Raw genomic sequence first — 17,399 nt, forward strand, 5'->3', positions numbered from 1 at the left:
TCCAAAGCCAAACTTGCCTGTTACTCCAGGTATCTCTTGACTTCCTACTTTTGCATTCCAGTCCCCTATGATGAAAAGGATATCTTTTCTGGGTGTTAGTTCTAGCAGGTCTTGTAGGTCATCATAGAAACATTCAACTTCAGCATCTTTGACATCAGTGGTTGGGGCACAGACTGGGATTACTGTGATATTGAATGATTTGCCTTGGAAGCAAACCGCGATCATTCTGTCATTTTTGAGATTGTACCCAGGTACTGCATTTTGGACTCTTGTTGACCATGAGGGCTATCCCTCATGGTCAACAAGAAACTGGAAATAAACAAAAGTAAATAAGTGCAACAGATAATGCCTTCATTGTGTTTAAAAATAAGATGAAAAAAAGGAAATTCTTTTAAATTAAAAAATGAAGAGATCGAAAATGGATTCTAACGTGACAAATATGAAAGATGGAGAAGATTCAACCTATGAAATCACAAAAAAAATTCAAGTACCACAAAAAAGGTAAACAACCAAGCATCACAACCAGGTCTCACGGACTTCCTGACAGGAGGACACGACATCGCTCGGAGCCGGGGTCAAACTATGGAGCCGTCTCGCACTCCCAGACTCCAGCCTGAATCTGACCAAGCGCCTGGAGGACACGATATCGCTCAGAGCTGGGATCAAGACTATGGAGACTCCTCGCACTCCCAGACTTAGCCTGAATCTCACCAAGCTCCTGGAGGACACGATATCGCTCAGGGCCGGGATCAAGACTATGGAGACGCCTTGCACTCCCAGACTCTAGCCTGAATCTCACCAAGCTCCTGGAGGACACGATATCGCTCAGGGCCAGGATCAAGACTATGGAGACGCCTCGCACTGCCAGACTAGCCTGAATCTGACCAAGCTCCTGGATCTCATTAGAGAAGAAACAGAAGAGAGAGAACATGTTAACTGATAAGAAAGAGAAATCCTACAGGATGGAATCCTGGTCTGTCAACAATGACAGAATAATTGCAAGAAAACGCATAGGGCAGAGAAGACACAAATCAGCCGCATCAGCCCCAACCCGAGCGTAGGGGCACCCGACCCTTGTTTGGATCCCAATTCAAACAAACTGCAAGAAACAAAAGCAAACAAAGCTATTTAAAGACAACTGGGCAAGTACAAACCCTGACTGGACAGCTAACAATATGAAAAGATTATGGCTGTTTTGGGGGGGGATGATGAGCATGTCATCTGAAAAATGAAATCCTCATATTTTATTTATCTGATTGAAATATTGCAGATCAGCAATATGATGCTTGGGATGTGCTACAAAATAACCCAGGGGGCAGAGATTTGGAACTATTGGGGAAAGAAGACTGGACAGAGTTGACAACTGTTGAAACTGGGCAAAGTGTTGTCTGTTGTGTTCCCCCCACATGCCTACCGTTCTCTGCAGACGCAGCCGCACGTCCACAAACTCCCAGCAGTGAGTGCAGACCCTGCAGGTCAAGCCTCGGCTCTGCGGATGGCCCCACTTCAGGCACCAGCCCCCAGCCCCGGCCTCCTGTACCTCCCACCCCATAGCTGTAAGCGAGGGGAGGTTCCCAGGAGGCCTCCTCAGGGTCCACCCTGTGCTGTAAACACCCTGTTTACTAGCACCTGTTTATTATAAAGCCTACAGCCCAGGAACAGCAGGTGGGAGAGTGCACGGGGCAAGGCACGGGCGGGCAGTGGGTGCAGAAGCTCCACAGTCCACACCCTCTCCAGCTATGCTACCCTCCCAGCACCTGGACTGCTCAGCCAGGAATCCCACCGTGAGGGCATTTTATGGAGGCTCCGATACCTCAGTGTGGCTGACTAAGTCACTGGTCTGCAGCCCCTCTCCCCTTCTTGGAGGTCTTGGGTGGGACTGAAAGCTCCGGTCCTCAGTAGAGCCTCCTCTTTCTCTTGACCACTCCCACCCCGAAGCCATGCAGCCTCCAGCCCCCCAGTTGCTCATTAGCACACGGAGGACACTCAGCACCCTGGAGATGGCTTGGGTTTTGGGAGCTGAGAGCCAGGAACCAGGGATAAAGACCAAATATATCTTACTGTATAATAGGTATTATATCATGCTGGGAATTTTGTACAATAAAAAAAGTTTTTTTCCCAATGTCTTGCATGCATGCTAAGTTGCTTCTGACTCTTTGCGACCCCATGGATTGTAGCCCGCCAGGCTCCTCTGTCCATGGGATTTCCCAGGCAAGAACACTGGAGTGGGATACCATTCCCTTCCCTAGGGATCAAACCGCATCCCTAGATCTCCCAATCCAGGGATCAAACCGCATCTCTTATGTCTCCTGCATTGGAAGACGGGTTCTTTACCACTGGTGCCATCTTACTATGAATATTTTCAAACATTCAGACAGTTTGAAAAGGACTGTACAGCGAATACTCATGTATCCACTACCTAGACTCTACAATGAACATTCTTTCTATATTTGCTTTATTACATATCTGTCCATCTAGTAAAAAGAAAAAAAACGTTTTTAAAGTTCTTATTTATAATGTTAAATAAAAGATAAAAGTGTGCTTTATACTGTTTTGATGTTAATCACTCTGACATTAGTTTAATTCTTAGAGAGTTTACACATCAGCTGTTTGTGGTGACAATAAATCCATCTACCAAGCTGCATGTCACTTCTTCCCTATTTTAAATACAAAAGTAATATATACTTGAAAAAGTTCTAATAATGTAAAACACAGAGGGAAAATGCCTCCTCACACTCAGGGCATTTGGCCACATGGGTAGTGTCTCACAGCTGTGTGACTCCCTCCAACCTCTGAGTTGTGCAACACGACAGCCCTCACCGCGCTCCCAACCCCAGGAGGAATTGCTGTGGGACAGTTACATCTGTGGGAGATGAAAAATCTAAAACGTACCCCACTTCCAACTGCCATCATCACCAAAAAACTGCAGCAGTGTTCTCACAAAATCCTTTGCGTTAAAACAAATAACAGGGCGTTTACATTTCAGTACTTCAAGCAGCACGTCCCTAGAAGATGAAAAGATGTTCAGTGATTGACACACGGATTTGAAACTTCTCACCTTGGAAAAATACCATAGATTCTCCACTAACAGCTGTCACTTGTGAGGTTTCATGGGCAGACATTCTTCTGCAAGCTTTCTACAGGTTAACTCAAATCCTATGAGGTGTGCAAGGAAAACTGAAATGGGTTGGTCTTGCTCAGTCCCCAGAACAGAGCCAGGAGGCCCCTGAGGAAGTGGGACTCAGGGGAAACCCAGCCTGGATGGAATCTGACCTTTTGACCTGGTGACAACATCCAGAATGTCTGCCAGAATCCGAGACCCCCTATCTATCTTTCAGACCTCTACCCTGAAACAATTCGTGATTCCTTAAGGACAAACGTTTGCTGAGTTGTATCAGAGGCCATCATAGTTCCTGCCAGGCAACTTTTTAAAAAATTTTTATTTTATTTATTTTTGGTTGCGCTGGGTCTTCACTGTGATGCACCGGCTTCTCACTGCAGTGGCTTCTCTTGTTGCAGAGCACAGATTAGGCCCGTGGGCTTCAGTAGTTGCGATGCGTGGGCTCTAGAGCTCGGGTTCAGTAGTTGGGGCACATGGGCTTAGCTGCTCCGAGGCATGTGGGATCTTCCCGGACCATGGATCGAACTGGTGTCCCTGCACAGGCAGGCAGACTCCTAACCACTGTGCTACCAGGAGAGACCTTGCCAGGCAACTTTTAACAACTTTATGGCTTTTTGTTTTTACAAACCCCTGACTCTCTTCCCCAGAACACTCTTTTGGGGTTACCTGAATCTTTGTCTCTTGAATTGCAATTCTTAAGACCCCAAATAAACTTATTTGCAACCTCTTGTGTTATTTTTTGGTTGACAGAGGTAGGTGTTACTTATTATCTGTATTTTACGGATGATGAAGCCGAGACAAAGAGGTTAGTCATGAAGTCAGGTTCACACAGCCCTTCAGAGCCAGTTCTGGATGTGGCGCAACCTCCTGCAGACTAAGCCCCCAACCCCTGAGCAGAGCTGGCGCACCCGGACTCCTCCCCGCCAGTCCCAGCCTGTGCTCCCAGCACCCCCCCACCAGCCCGCCCTCTGCCCACACTGGGATCTCCCTCCTCCATCCCCAGACTGTGCCACATTCTCTCACACTCCAGGCCCCCTGCTCCTTCAGTACTCCTGGCCACACCTGCTACCGCCAGGACCACGTTCGTGACACTAATTTACCCTGCCCCCATTCAACCATGAGCTCCTTCATTATGGGATTCATGACAGCTGACATTTACCAAGTACTTACCATGTGTGAATACCACACTAAACACTCACAGGGCTTGTTGCATTGAAACCTCATCATAATCCCATTAGGCAGGCTCTAGATCCATTCTGGTGTAGGAATGACTATCTACTCTGGTATTCTTGCCTGGAAAATTCCATGAACAGAGGAGCCGGAAGGGCCACAGCCCAGGGCATCGCAGAGTCGGGCACAACTGCGCACGAGGGAGCAGAGATCCATTTCACAGATGAGGAAACTGAGGCTTGAAAGGCGAAACAGTTTTCCCAGCTTTCCACAACTGAGAAGTGGCAAGGCTGAGGTCTGAGACCTGATCTTGCTGCTGCCAGGGCCCAAGGTATTAATCTCCCTTTATGGTAACTGCTTGTAATACATCCACAAGGGTCTTTGGATGAGGCTGAGGAAGAAGGAAACCTGGAGTCCAATTAGCTCTGCTTACCCTGCACGCAGGCATTTCTAGGCTTCTTGCATTTTCTCGTGTGCTTTCACTTAGGCTTCCCTTGAGGAAGGCCACTGCCGCCAGCACAGCATCAGGCCTTGGCTCTGCTGGACCTGGAGGGGGTGTGGGGGAGAAGCAGCTGGGACTCCTGGACATTCCTCCCACTTCGGTGCTCTTGTAGCTGGAAACTCAGAAGTTTTCGATGAGGCCACCTAACAACTATGATCTCTCCCACTAAACGACACAGCCCAGCTGTGATTTCTAGCTTAAGACAGGACACACAACAAGAAGAGCATCTTGTGAGACAAGGTGCTTAAAACACAGTGTGTTTTCTAAGTCAGTTTTGCCACATTTGCAAAACAAAAGGCAGAGGGAGGATTGGCACTTAAGTGACCATCAGATGTTCAAGTGGAGAACGTGGAATAGGATATAAAATCCAGAATTCAGAAAAGGAAGTCCAAACATTAGGGCCCTGCTCACACAGAGGTCTTCCATAGAAACAGCCTGCCCGATTGTTCTTTCAGAAGAAAGTTATGTAAAAAAGAAGGTTTTACGTTCTTGGGAGCACAGTGCTATGTTGTCAAATGTCTGATTCTCACTGTGGCGTACATGACTGACATTAAGCTTTTATTGCCAAGGTGTCCATTTCAAAAGACGTCCATCCTGAATAGACATGTTGCCAGCTGTGCTACTCAGCTGCTGGCAAAACAACCAGAGAAGGAGCCAGATGAGGCTCCCTCTTCCGGAGTGAGTGAGTGAGTGTTAGTCGCTCAGTCGTGTCCGACTCTGCGACCCCATGGACTGTAGCCTGCCAGGCTCCTCTGTCCATGAGATTCTCCAGCCCAGAATACTGGAGTGGGTCGCCATTCCCTTCTTCAGGGGATCATCCCGATCCAGGGATCGAACCCAGGTCTCCTGCACTGCAGGCAGATTCTTTACCAGCTGAGCCACCAGGTCTTTCCAGAAAGCCCTCGGTAAGCCAGATAACTCACATCGTGACGCAGCTTCTCAACCTTCCTGTCCCTAATTCCTGCTCTGATGGTTTAAATCAGCCACTAAAGAGTAAATCCCCGAAACCCTGACACCCCACCTTCAAACTCTAAATGGGCAGAGCCCAGATCTGTGTATGTTCTTTCTCTTTCTTTCCCAAAACCCCTCGGTGTGGCCCTGGGCAAGCCGTGCACCCTCCAGGACTTGTGAGTGATAAGTCTGTTCCTCAGATTCCCCAGAAGTTTTTGCTGACCTGTGCCCTGTGCAGCACTGGCCCCCGTGGAGGAAATGCCTCTGGGGGCTTGGTGCGAGGGATGCAGGCTGGACCCAGGCCTAGAGCGTCACTATCTGCAGGTGGAGCCCACACAACAACCACCTAAAACTCACCCAGAGCCCAGTGAGACTGACTCAGGCAGGAACGGCCAGGACCAGGTCCCCACCTTCTCACCAGGAGCCTCCCTGAACCCCCCTTCAGGGCAGTGGCTCCCAGGAGCCCCCTCGGGGCACCTCGCCGACGTGGACTCAGAGAGCAGGTACACAGGCGGCAGATGCCCCCAACGAAGCCAGAAGTGAGTCAGGCTGACAGCATGAGCAAAGAAACGGCGATGAGGGGCCCTGACTCCAGCCCACAAGGAGACGTGTCAGGGCTGAGGAGGGGCAGCAGAGCGTCCCTGCCTGTTTTGAAATTCTGAGACTTTAAGGAGCAGATACAAGTGAGGCGTTTCTTGACTATCTTCACCAAGTGAAGCTTTGAAATTAGGAATAGGTTGGTAGCATTGAGGACTATCTACTGCTTGAAGGCAGAGATCGCTTTCCAATGCTGTGAGTGAGTGAGCGAGGATGTTGAGGAGGTCAGCCAGGGCTCCGGCAGCGACGGTGGGTTTTTGCTCCTTAAGATGATGCTCTCCTTGCCGACTTCTCATTGTGATGTTGACTCAAGTCCTGGAGCAGGCTCCTATGGATGGTCCCTCCATTTCAGAGCTCTTTGTGGGAGAGAGGGCCAGGGTTTGTAGAGGTTTCTGTCATTCAGATCCATTTCACTTTCATGTGCTCTACAAAAACTCTGAAACTTCAAATAACTGAAATTGGAGCTTGGGAAACTCCAAATTAGGATAAAGCAGGTGAATCAGATTTAGGGTAATTAGTGAAGATTTCTTACTTGGCAAATTGATGATGTGCCTCTTGCTCTTGGCCCCAGACAGAGGAGTGCTCAGTTTTTATGTAGACACACTGATCACTGGGCATGTCCTCCGGAACACGGTCAGAGGCTGGGGCGGCCAGAAGACCACTGCCTTCCTCTGCATGGCTCCTCAGTAGCATCACAATGCCTTTAACAGAGGAAACCAGAGCCTGTGAATACACAAGAAAATAAAGTTACAAGATCAAGCATAAATGATACATTTATTCAAGAAAGATAGGTCATGTTTTATAATTAAGCAGAAAGAAAAGGCCTAAAATTAAAATTAGTAAATGGACACCTCCTTTAATGACAATTAAGGCCAAAAGCCAAACCATCTCACTCTCCAAATCTGGTCTCCTACCTATTCACCATCATAATGGAAGTCTTAGCTAATGCAATACAGCAGGAAAAAGAAATAAAAGACATATAATTAGAAAGGAAGAACTGTATGGTCCCTATTTACAGATAACATAAATATCTGTGTAGAAAACCCAAAGGAATCTACAAAATAAAACACCTCCTAGAAGGAATATGTGAGCTAAGCAAGGTTGCAGGATACAAGATCAAAACACAAAAATCAGTTATATTTCCATACACTAACAATGAACATGTAAAAGTAAATATTTTAAAAAAAGAAATTACCATTTATAATAACTATTCCCCCAAATTAAATACTTAGAAATCAATATAACATGTATAGGATCTGTGTACTAAAAATTATAAAATACTGATGAAAGAAATCAGAGAAGACCTACATAATGACAATAAAACTCAATGTCAATTCTCTCAAGCTAAGTTGTAGAATCAAAAATATCAATAGACCCCAAGTACAGGAAAACTACAGCAAGTCATATCACAATCAAATTGTTTAAAACCAGTGATATAGAGAAAACCTTAAAAGAACCTAGGGAAGGGGGAGTGGGACACGTTGCCTAGACTAAAGCAAAGATAAGGGTGACAGCAGATTTCTTATGAGAAACAAAGCAAGTTAGAAGACAGACACACAGCATTTAAAACTGTCAAAAGAGAAAAATCTATCAACTTATAATTCTTTATCCCATAAAAATGTCTTTCAAAAATGACAGGTAAAGCAAGACCTATATAGTACACTGAAAATTACAAAACACTGCTAAAATAAATTGAACTTTTAAATAAATGAAAAGACACCCACTGTTCATGAATCAGAAAATTCAATACTGTTTTCGGAGGCAGCAAAACTGAGCGAGGCTGGGACTTGGGCGCCTCTACCAGAGTGCCTGCACCTGGACAAATGTCTTCTTGAGCAATAGGAACAAAGAAACTATAAGTCAGGGGTCCCCAACCCCCATGCCACACGCTAGTACCGGTCCATGGCCTGTTAGGAACGGGGCCGCACAGCAGCAGGTGAGCAGCGGGCAGGCGACCGAAGCTTCTTATGTACTTACAGCGGCTCCCCACTGCTCACGTCACCTGAGCTCCACCTCCTGTCAGACCAGTGGTGGCGTCAGACTCACAGGAGCGTGAAGCCCACTGTGAACTGTGTGCAAGGAATCTAGGCTGCATGCTCTTAAGAGAATCTAACGTCTGACAATCTCATTCTGCATTATGCTGAGTCATATCATTATTGCATTATATATCACAATGTAATAATAATAGAAATAAATGCACACAATCAATGTAATGCACTGGAATCATCCTAAAACCATAACCCTGTCCTAGTCCATGGAAAAACTGTCTTCTGTGAAACTGGTCCCTGGCGCCAAAGGTTGGGACTGCTGCCCTAAGTGACTAAAATAACTGCATGCATGGGCAAATGGGGACAATTATGAGCAACAGGATACAAATATGCCACAAACAAACTGCCATTTCTGATGTTCTGGGAGCAAAAGCAGGGTATTGCACATGATTCCTGCACACAGCACCACCAGTGGGGTGGACAGACCCCAAAGCTATGCCTCCTGCCCAACCCACAAACCCACCTCCCACTGCTACTCCATTTAAGGACCCAAGAAGGTCCTCTTAGGGAGCAGCAAGGAAACCTGTTTCTTGTTCTTGCTCTCTTGTACTGCAGCACAAGCCCCAGCAAAGCCTTGCCTGAAATTCTCATCTGACCTCTTATCATTTCTATTGATTCAAAGAGTCCAAGGGCCCAGGTTGGGAACATGATTTTGGCGACTCTGCTGGGACCCACGGGTCTTCCTTCTTTCCTTGTCCCTGTGAGAGAGGATCTTGGTCCATTTGGCAGAGCTGGACGCAGCTTCCTCACAGCCGACAAGCAGCCACCTGAATCTCTGCTTCGCTGTCACAGCGCTTGGCAAGTCTGCCTTCGCTGCCCCGGGGTCTCACTGGGCTCATTCAGGCAACTTTCCCCTCCCCTTTCCCTCTTGTGGTATCTCTCACTCTCTACTTCTTTCTGTGTCGTCTCCTACGCTCTGTCACATCCTTCTGAGAAAGCGAACATCAGGCAAGTACAGCCTAACTCCGCTCAGCCAATGAGACCACGCTCCCTCAGGCTGGCACTGGTTTTCCCTGACAGGTGACAAGCGGTGGCCTCCTACCATGAAGATGTTGGTCCAGTGAGGTTTCCTTGAGAGGAAATTTCTGAGAGTGATAGAGGTTCAAGCCTCATATCATGTAGTGGCTGGAAGCCTGGTCATCACAAACTTCTCAGCTTCTTTATCCTGGGTTAAAGTCCCACTTGCGGGTTCAAGACCCACCGGCACGATCGCCCGGATGAGCGGTGGACAGAGTGCCTGCCTCCACTGGCCCTCGTGGAAGAGCACGGCTGACTGGAGCCGCCCGCACAGGCGCCCACAGGGGGCGGGCTGGGACAGCAGGCTCGCTCTCGCTCCTATTTCCCTTTCCTCACCTCATCCATCCACACCTCTACCCCCAGGCACTGGTGGGGGTGAACTTCACACAACCTCTCGACATTTCTCTGTTCTGCGTTTTCAACCGTGGAGAAGAGAGTCCTGAGATCTCCTCTGTCATCTCACCTTTGGTTTTGTTATGCCAGGTCTCGAGGACTTCATCCAGCCTCAGGATCTCTAGGCATTAACCATCAGATTTATATGTAAACATGGGAAATGCCCCCCAAAGATTCTTCCCTGGGTTGCGTTCTTAAAGACTGGGGACAGTTTAAATTAGATGGTTTAAAAACCATCTTCTTTTGCAACACAGCTGGCTGCAATATGCCTTGGGTGATCAGAAGAAGTAGCCCCTGAATGGGCCCCTTAACTTTAACACCATTTTACAATGGGATGAAAATACTTTAAGGAGTATGCAGAAAGGGGAGAGGTCCCTTACACGCAGGGCTTTGGGAAACTGTATCCAGACCATGGTTGCAGGGATCCCTGCCGTGTGCTCAGCCTCTATTTCTGTTTTGCCCCCCAAAGATTGAGAGACAGACTTTCTCACAGATCCCCTCTTTCAACTGCCAACTCGTCACTGGTACAAGGGTCCTTTCTCATGTCCCCACTTCTTCCCCTCCAAGACCACCTCCAACCCCCGGCCTCTACCTTACCCCTTTGGTCTAGGGGCCCTGAAACCAGAGCCCACTGCTGTCCCCAGTGGAGCTCTGGTCAGATTCAAAACTAGCCCCCACTTTCACATCATAAGGCTTGTACCCCTCCAGGAAGTAGCTGACGAAGGGAGATTACTAGCGTGCATGTCTCCTTCTGATGGGAGACACAGGAGTCTGTAAGGAGAGGTTTGGCAGGTTCTCAGAGAACCCTGACGGGTTTAGGGGTGAATTTGCCATGCTGGGGTTAGCACTCTCCCTGACCTGGCAGAAATCACAGTTATTCTGGCTCACAGCTGCACCCCGGACGAGGCGTGCACACTAAGTAAGGCCAGGGAGCACAGCGACGGCCTAGTGGCCACCAGTGACGCAGTCCCAGAGCAGGACTTCTGCTGAGACTGAGGGTCATGTAGGCCAGGCCAGGGTAAGACATTATACTGCTTGTTCATTAGAGGGGATGAAAAGGCGTATGGTGAAGCCTGCAAATGATGATAAGGTCTGAGAGGTTACACAGGACAAAGATAAAAACCCAGCAGTCTTCCTGAGCAGGGTGACAGAGGCATTCAGGAAGTACACCAATACAGACCCTGAGTCTGCAGAAGGGAGGTCACTATTGGCCATGCATTTTATCCCTCAGTGTGCTCCTGATATCAGGAGGAAATTACAAAAGCTTGAGGCTGGACCCCAAACCCCATTGTCAACCTTGGCAGAGGAGGCCAACAAGGATAGGAGATTAATAAAGAAAACACAGCTCTTAGCTGCTTCGATCCGCCTACCATCTCAAGAGGACCCTAGACAACCGTGGAGACCAGACCAGCAGCCCAGGAATCACCTGGGCAGGAATCAGTGCCCACCCCTCCCCAGCACTGGAAAGGGAATGTCCTGGGCGCCCTCCTGTGGAAAGCCCGGAGACAGCCCCTGCCGGCCCCAGGTCCCGGTGAATCGGTCTCTGGGATGAGAGAGTCACGCACACCTACTGATGGGGCCTGGGTGCCAGCCTGTCTCAGGACCCTATTCCATCCATCCTCATTACTCCAGTGGTGCCTCAGGTCATCCGGGCAGGCAGGGAGGAGAACTAAATGCCTTGCAGACACTGGAGCCGGCTGCTCTGTTCTGACTTGGCCAGCTGGCTGAGTTCCAACTGTGACTGTACTGTGACGGGAGTTGATGGATGGCCAAAGGTGAGGTGGCTTAGGTCTCCCCTTGCCCTTGAAGTCAGAGTCAGGTCTATTATTACTCACTCCTTTTTGTATAGGCAGGAAGGTCCTGTCTGCCTCCTTGGAAGAGGTTCACTAAATAAATTAGGAACTAGTATATTCTTAGGACAGAATGAAGTCCAGGAAGACAGAGAATTCAAACAGAATGCATCTCTTGGTAGCCCCAGATGACCTGCCTGCTGGTCATCAAACTATTCCCCAGGAAATTAAGGAACAGGAGAACTCTGTGGTATGGGATACTTCAGTGCCAGGAAGGGTAAGCCCTGATAGAAATCAGATTAAAGTCTGGGGAAAGATACTGGAAAGAGACAATATCCTTTAAAGCCTAAGCCCCTGAGGGTGATAAAATAGCTGTTCACCAAATTCCTAACACACGGACTCATTAGGCCCTGCCAATCTCCTTGCAATACCCTGATACTCACCGTTCAGAGGCCTAACAGGGAGCATTGCTTTGTGAAAGACTTATGAGCAGTGGACTAGTCATCCTTATTTATCCAGTGGTACCAAACCCACTCAGCCTCCTCACCCCAGTGCCAGGGAGTGCTCAGTATTTCTCTGTTCTGGACTCCAAAGGTGCATTCTTCTGGATCCCCTACATCCAGGCTCTGAATACCCTTTTGCTTTTGAACAGAGGGGTCTGACCCCCTGGAGGCTACTCAATATACTTGAACAGCGCTTCCGCAAGGTTTTCAGAATGGCCTCCATTTTTTTTAGAAATGAGGGAACTGAGGGAACTAATCCTGAAAAATGGAACTCCATCACAATATATTGAAGACAAATATATAATAAGCGGTGAGATAAAGCAAGATTCAGATCAGAATACTGTTAAGTCCCAATCTTCTGGCAGAAAGGGGAGACAAAGTTTCCCTGATGAAGGCTCAGATTTCACAACAATGGGCTCAGCAGGAGCTCGAGCCCCGGGTGTGGATTGAAAGACGGCAATCAGTGCATTGCCGTCTCCAACCACGAAGAGCCGACTCCAAGGCTTCCTCAGGATGGCTGGGCTCTGTCGCATTTGGACTCCAAGTTACGACCTTATAGCAAACCCCTATATGAAGCTCTGAAGGGGGAACCCTGGACCAGTCTGCTTCCTACTGCACTCCTCAGGGTCCATGGAGCCCCCAGCAGTAATCTGAGGCTTAGCCCATGTAAAATGACCCAGGGAAGGCCTTTTCTTCCTGCTGACATTCTACCAGATGAGGAAGTGAGCTAGACCCTGCGGTATGTTATTAGTCTAGGCCAAGTTCCGAAGGCACTCCAGCAATATGCCAACAAGACACTGAAAGCTCCCACTAAAGCAGAAGGGGCGGCCCCTCTACAAATTAACCTTGGTGACCAAGACTCTCTGCTCGCAGTGCAGGGGGCTTGGGTTCAATCACCGGTCAGGGAACTAGATCCCACATGCTGCAGCTAGGAGCTTTCACACACTGCAACAAAGAACAAAGATCCTGTGGGCCTCAACTAAGACTCGGCACAGCCAAACAAATAACTCTTTAATAAGTATTTTTTTAAAAGATACTGACCAAAAAGAAAAATACCCCAACCTAGAAGGAGGCATCCCCCCAAAAAACTAACCCTTGCTACAGAGGACGGGCCCCAGCAGAGTAACACTAGCCCCCACTGCTGTCAAACTGCAAAGGGTATCTAGTCGGGTACCTTTGTCCAGACCGAAGCTCTTACCTCCCCAAGCCCTGCAGGTCATAAGAGAGGAACGACACGCCTGTGAGCCGGTGGACAGCCTAGGACACTTGCTCAAAGACAAGCATCGCCAACAGAGGAGTGAAGAGAGACGCGGCGGCTGGACTCCCGTTTGCTGCTGTTCGTTACATCCGTGCTTGCGTTTTGCCAGTTTGCTCAGCCCCCCCAGCCAGGGAGGCAGCTCTGTTGTCTTGCAGGGTGCAGGGAAATACTCCACCATAAGAACGCTTCTGATATTCTATCTGCCACCAAGTCCCTGTGACTGGGGAACAATGGCTGGAGAACTCACTTGTCAACATCGCCAGAACCATACCGTGAGGGGAACACTGAGGAGAATGCTGGATATGCCATCAACGTCCTTAGCTGGCCCCCACCCTTCCCCTCGCATTCCCTCTGAACCTGTCAGTTCCGCTGCTAATTAACAGTCTGGGTCAGGACGACTGCCACCCCCTTGACCTCTGCTGGTCACACTTCTGCTTTCCGGTGGTCTGTTCCAGTGCTTTAACCTGACTCCCCCACACAACTGGATGTGAGATGTGGGGTACACTAAATTAAACTGCATAAACGGCACTTGCTTCACATGCCTCAAGAACCCCGCCCTGCCCCCAGGTACAGGAAGGAGCCGTACCTCCAACTTTGCCCATGGGTGCCCTGTTTCAAAGTTTGGCCCCAGCTCCCTAAACAACACGGAAGGGGAATGTGATGGTAGGACGGAAATGTGCCATCCACCCATCCATCAACTCAACCCGCCGGTGGGGTACGGACCAAACAGGGGTCTGTCTGGCTTGTCGGTGCGGCCACTGACCATTCCAGCAAGGTGATACAAGAGCATTTGGTTAAGGCCACTGTAAGGCTATACAGTCGAAATCCCCAACATAATGGCCCTCTGACCCCTAACCACGCACGCACTCGCAATCACGGTGTCCTTCAGGGACTGTCTGCTCTTAGATCTGAGCCCCTGATGGTTTTGTTTTCCTCTGCAGACACCCAAACCACCACATGCTGCGGAGTTACGGCCAGATGCCATCCTTTCCCAACAAAACTATAGCCTACAAGCGCACTGATAACGCCCCCTTCACAGGGGGACGCACAACAGGAATCACAGGAATGAGAGGGATTTTCACTCTTGGTGGGACTCGCCCGGGTCACCACCAAACCCAGAGCGCACTAGGAACGGTCTCAGCCGCCCGGGCGACCAGCAGCCCTGTAGAGGGGTGTTCTGCCTCTCATGAAGTGACTACAGGAGTCTCACCAAGCAGCCTGCTTATGTAATGCAACAGACAGGGCAAGACTTAACAGAACCTAAGACCTCTGTTTTTTCTTTGGCTCAAGTCCTTCTTGATAACCACGGAGCTCCTTGCACAAAGCAAGGCGGTTTGTGCGTAACCAATACTTCCTGCTGCACCTGGATCGATGCGAGAGGACAGGGAGAGGTTAATATTCAGGAGACATACAACCAAGCAGAGTGGCTTCACAGTTGCCTCCACTGTTTGGTCAAGAGTTAGAGAAGCCCTCCCGGAGGTAACTTGGTTCCTTCCCTTTCTAAGCCCTTTAGTGGCTATCGTTGTTCTTCTCCTTTCTGGACCCGTTTAACCTTTAGGTCAAGTTTGTGTCTTTGAGGCTCTTACATCTTCAGGTAAGGCTCCTGATGGCTCAAGGACTTCAATCCATTCCCATGGAGGGTGAGCCAGGTCCCTACTAGTTCTTGGGACACTCAGCGAGGGACTTCCACACCTCTCGAGAGGGGTAGGGTCTGTGGCCCCAGTTCAGCAGAAAGTACCTCCAGAAGAAGAGCCCTTTGGCCATTTAACCCTTAAGAATAAGGGGTGCAGAATCCCTCAGAGGGGAAAGAGACAGGGCGCTGCACCTGGACAAAGTCTCCTCGAGCAACAGGACATGAAGAAGCTGCAAGCGACTGAAAAGAACTGCACACATGGTCAAGTTGCAACAGTCACGAGCAGTCGGACACAAGTGGGCCAGAAGCAAAGTGCCGTTTCTGAGGAGCTGGGAGCAGGGCCCTGCCTGGGACCCCTGCACACGGCCCCCCCGGGGTGGACAGGCCCCTAAGCAGCATCTCCCGCCCAGCCCGCAGGATCTGCCCCCGTCCTTACCCCATTTAGGACCCGAGCAGCTTCTCTCAGAGGGTGGGTGAGGGGCCTGTTTTTGTTCTTGCTCCCTTGTGCTACAGCACAAGCCCCAGGACAGCCCTGCCTGAAATTCTTGTCTGACCTCTTATCAATATCTATTGATTCAAGAGTCCAAGGGCCTGGGTTGGTAACAAAACTGTCAGAATTAATCCATAGATTCAAAACAATTTATCTCAGCTGGATGTTTGAGTGAACTGACAAGTTGATTCTAAAATTTATATGGAAAAATGCAAAGGAACCGGGATACTCAAAACAATCTTGGAGAAGATAAAGTAGGAAGATACACTTCCTAATTTCAAAACTTACTGTAAATCTAAAATAATCAAGACAGTGTTGGACTGGCACACAAATAGACATACAGATCAACTTTTAAAGAACTGAATGTCTAGAAATAAACTCTAACATTAACAATCTACTGAGTTTCTATTAAAGTGCCCAAAAAATTCAGTGGGAAAACAGTCTTTCAGCAAATAGTGCTGGGAAAACTAGGTATCAACATGCAAGAGGGTGGATTTATGCCCTTATCTCACAGCACACACAAAAATTAACTCAAACTGGATCACATGTTTAAATATAAGAGCTCAAATTAAATTCTTGGAAGAAAATAGGGTAAAGCATGCATGACCTGGGATAGGCAAAGCATTCTGAAATATACCAACAAAAGCACAAGCACTATAAGAAGTACTTGATAAACTGGAATTCATCAAATTAAAAAATCTTTTGTGTTTTAAAAACACCATCAAGGGACTTCCCTGGGGGTCCAGTGGTTAAGAATCTGCCAGCCAATGCAGGTGACATGGGTTTGATCCCTGATCCAGGAAGATCCCACATGCCAAGAAGCAACTAAGTCCATGAGCTACAACTACCAAAGCCTGTGAGTCTAGAGCCTGCACTCTGCAACAAGAGAAGCCACCAGACCTCAAAGGAGAGGAGCCCCTGATCACCCCAACCAGAGAGAGCCCGAGTGCAGCAGTGAAGAGCCAACACAGCCAAAAATAATGAATAAAGCTAAAAAAAACCCAGAAAAAAGTCATCAAGAAACTGATAAAAACAAGCCACAGATTTGGAGAATTACAAATCATATATCTGACAAGAGACTTGTATCAGAATATATAAAGAAATCTTACAGATCCAAAATAAAACACAAATAACCCAATTTAAAAAATGAGCAAAAGACCTGAACTGACATTTCACCAAAGAAGCTATGCAAATGGACAATCAGCATATGAGCAGATGCTTAATGTCACCAGTTATTAGGGAAATGCAATTTAAAACCACAGTGAGGGACTTCCTTGGTGGGCCAGTGGTTAGGAATCTGTCTTACAATGCAGGAGGCTAGGGTTCAGTCCTTGGTCCAAGAACTAAGATCCCACATGCCGCAGAGCAACTAAGCCTGCACTCCACAACTACCGAGCCCACGTGCCACAACTCGGGAGCCCACGCATCACAACAAAAGATCCCGAATGATGCAACAAAGAAAGATTCCACATGCCACAACTAAGACTCGGTGCAGCCAAGTAAATAAATAAGTAAATGAAGATTTTAAAAACACACAATGAAACACCGCTTCACACACAGAAAAATGTCTAAAATAAGAAAAGACAGACAAGTACTTGTCGGGAGCCGCGATAGGCATTACTGACAAAATGGAGGCACGGCCCCAACCCCCTCTCCTCATCCCGCAGGCACGGTCCCGGGATGAAGGAGTTAGGTCTTGTAACTCAGACTTGTCCTTTCCTTCCTCCGGTTGAGTTGGCTGGAAAGAATGTTATAATCCATAATGTTAACTATTGACATCTGTTCAAGGATCTTTACAAAGAATGCTCCAGGATGAGCACATAGGCTGCAGCCTGAGATCATGGGAAACATTGTTATCTGAAACCTGCCTGTAAGGGGAATGTTTATGGCAAAAGAAGTTTGCTGAGTTTAGGGGTTAGGAATAAT

The 17,399-nt window shown here is 48.3% G+C and overlaps 1 protein-coding gene across 1 annotated transcript in view; it reads right to left on the reverse strand.

Annotated features, from left to right (window-relative positions):
* POLN (DNA polymerase nu) overlaps positions 1-17,399 on the reverse strand; it is a 137,625-nt gene that overhangs the window by 96,491 nt on the left and 23,735 nt on the right. Inside the window, 2 exon segments of the mRNA XM_081579010.1 lie at positions 2,893-3,005; positions 6,874-7,064. Coding sequence (XP_081435136.1) covers positions 2,893-3,005; positions 6,874-7,064 — 304 coding nt within the window.

Source organism: Giraffa tippelskirchi, chromosome 1 (genome assembly GCF_054371585.1).
Source record: "Giraffa tippelskirchi isolate mGirTip1 chromosome 1, T2T-mGirTip1v1.2.pri, whole genome shotgun sequence".
Taxonomy (NCBI): domain Eukaryota; kingdom Metazoa; phylum Chordata; class Mammalia; order Artiodactyla; family Giraffidae; genus Giraffa; species Giraffa tippelskirchi.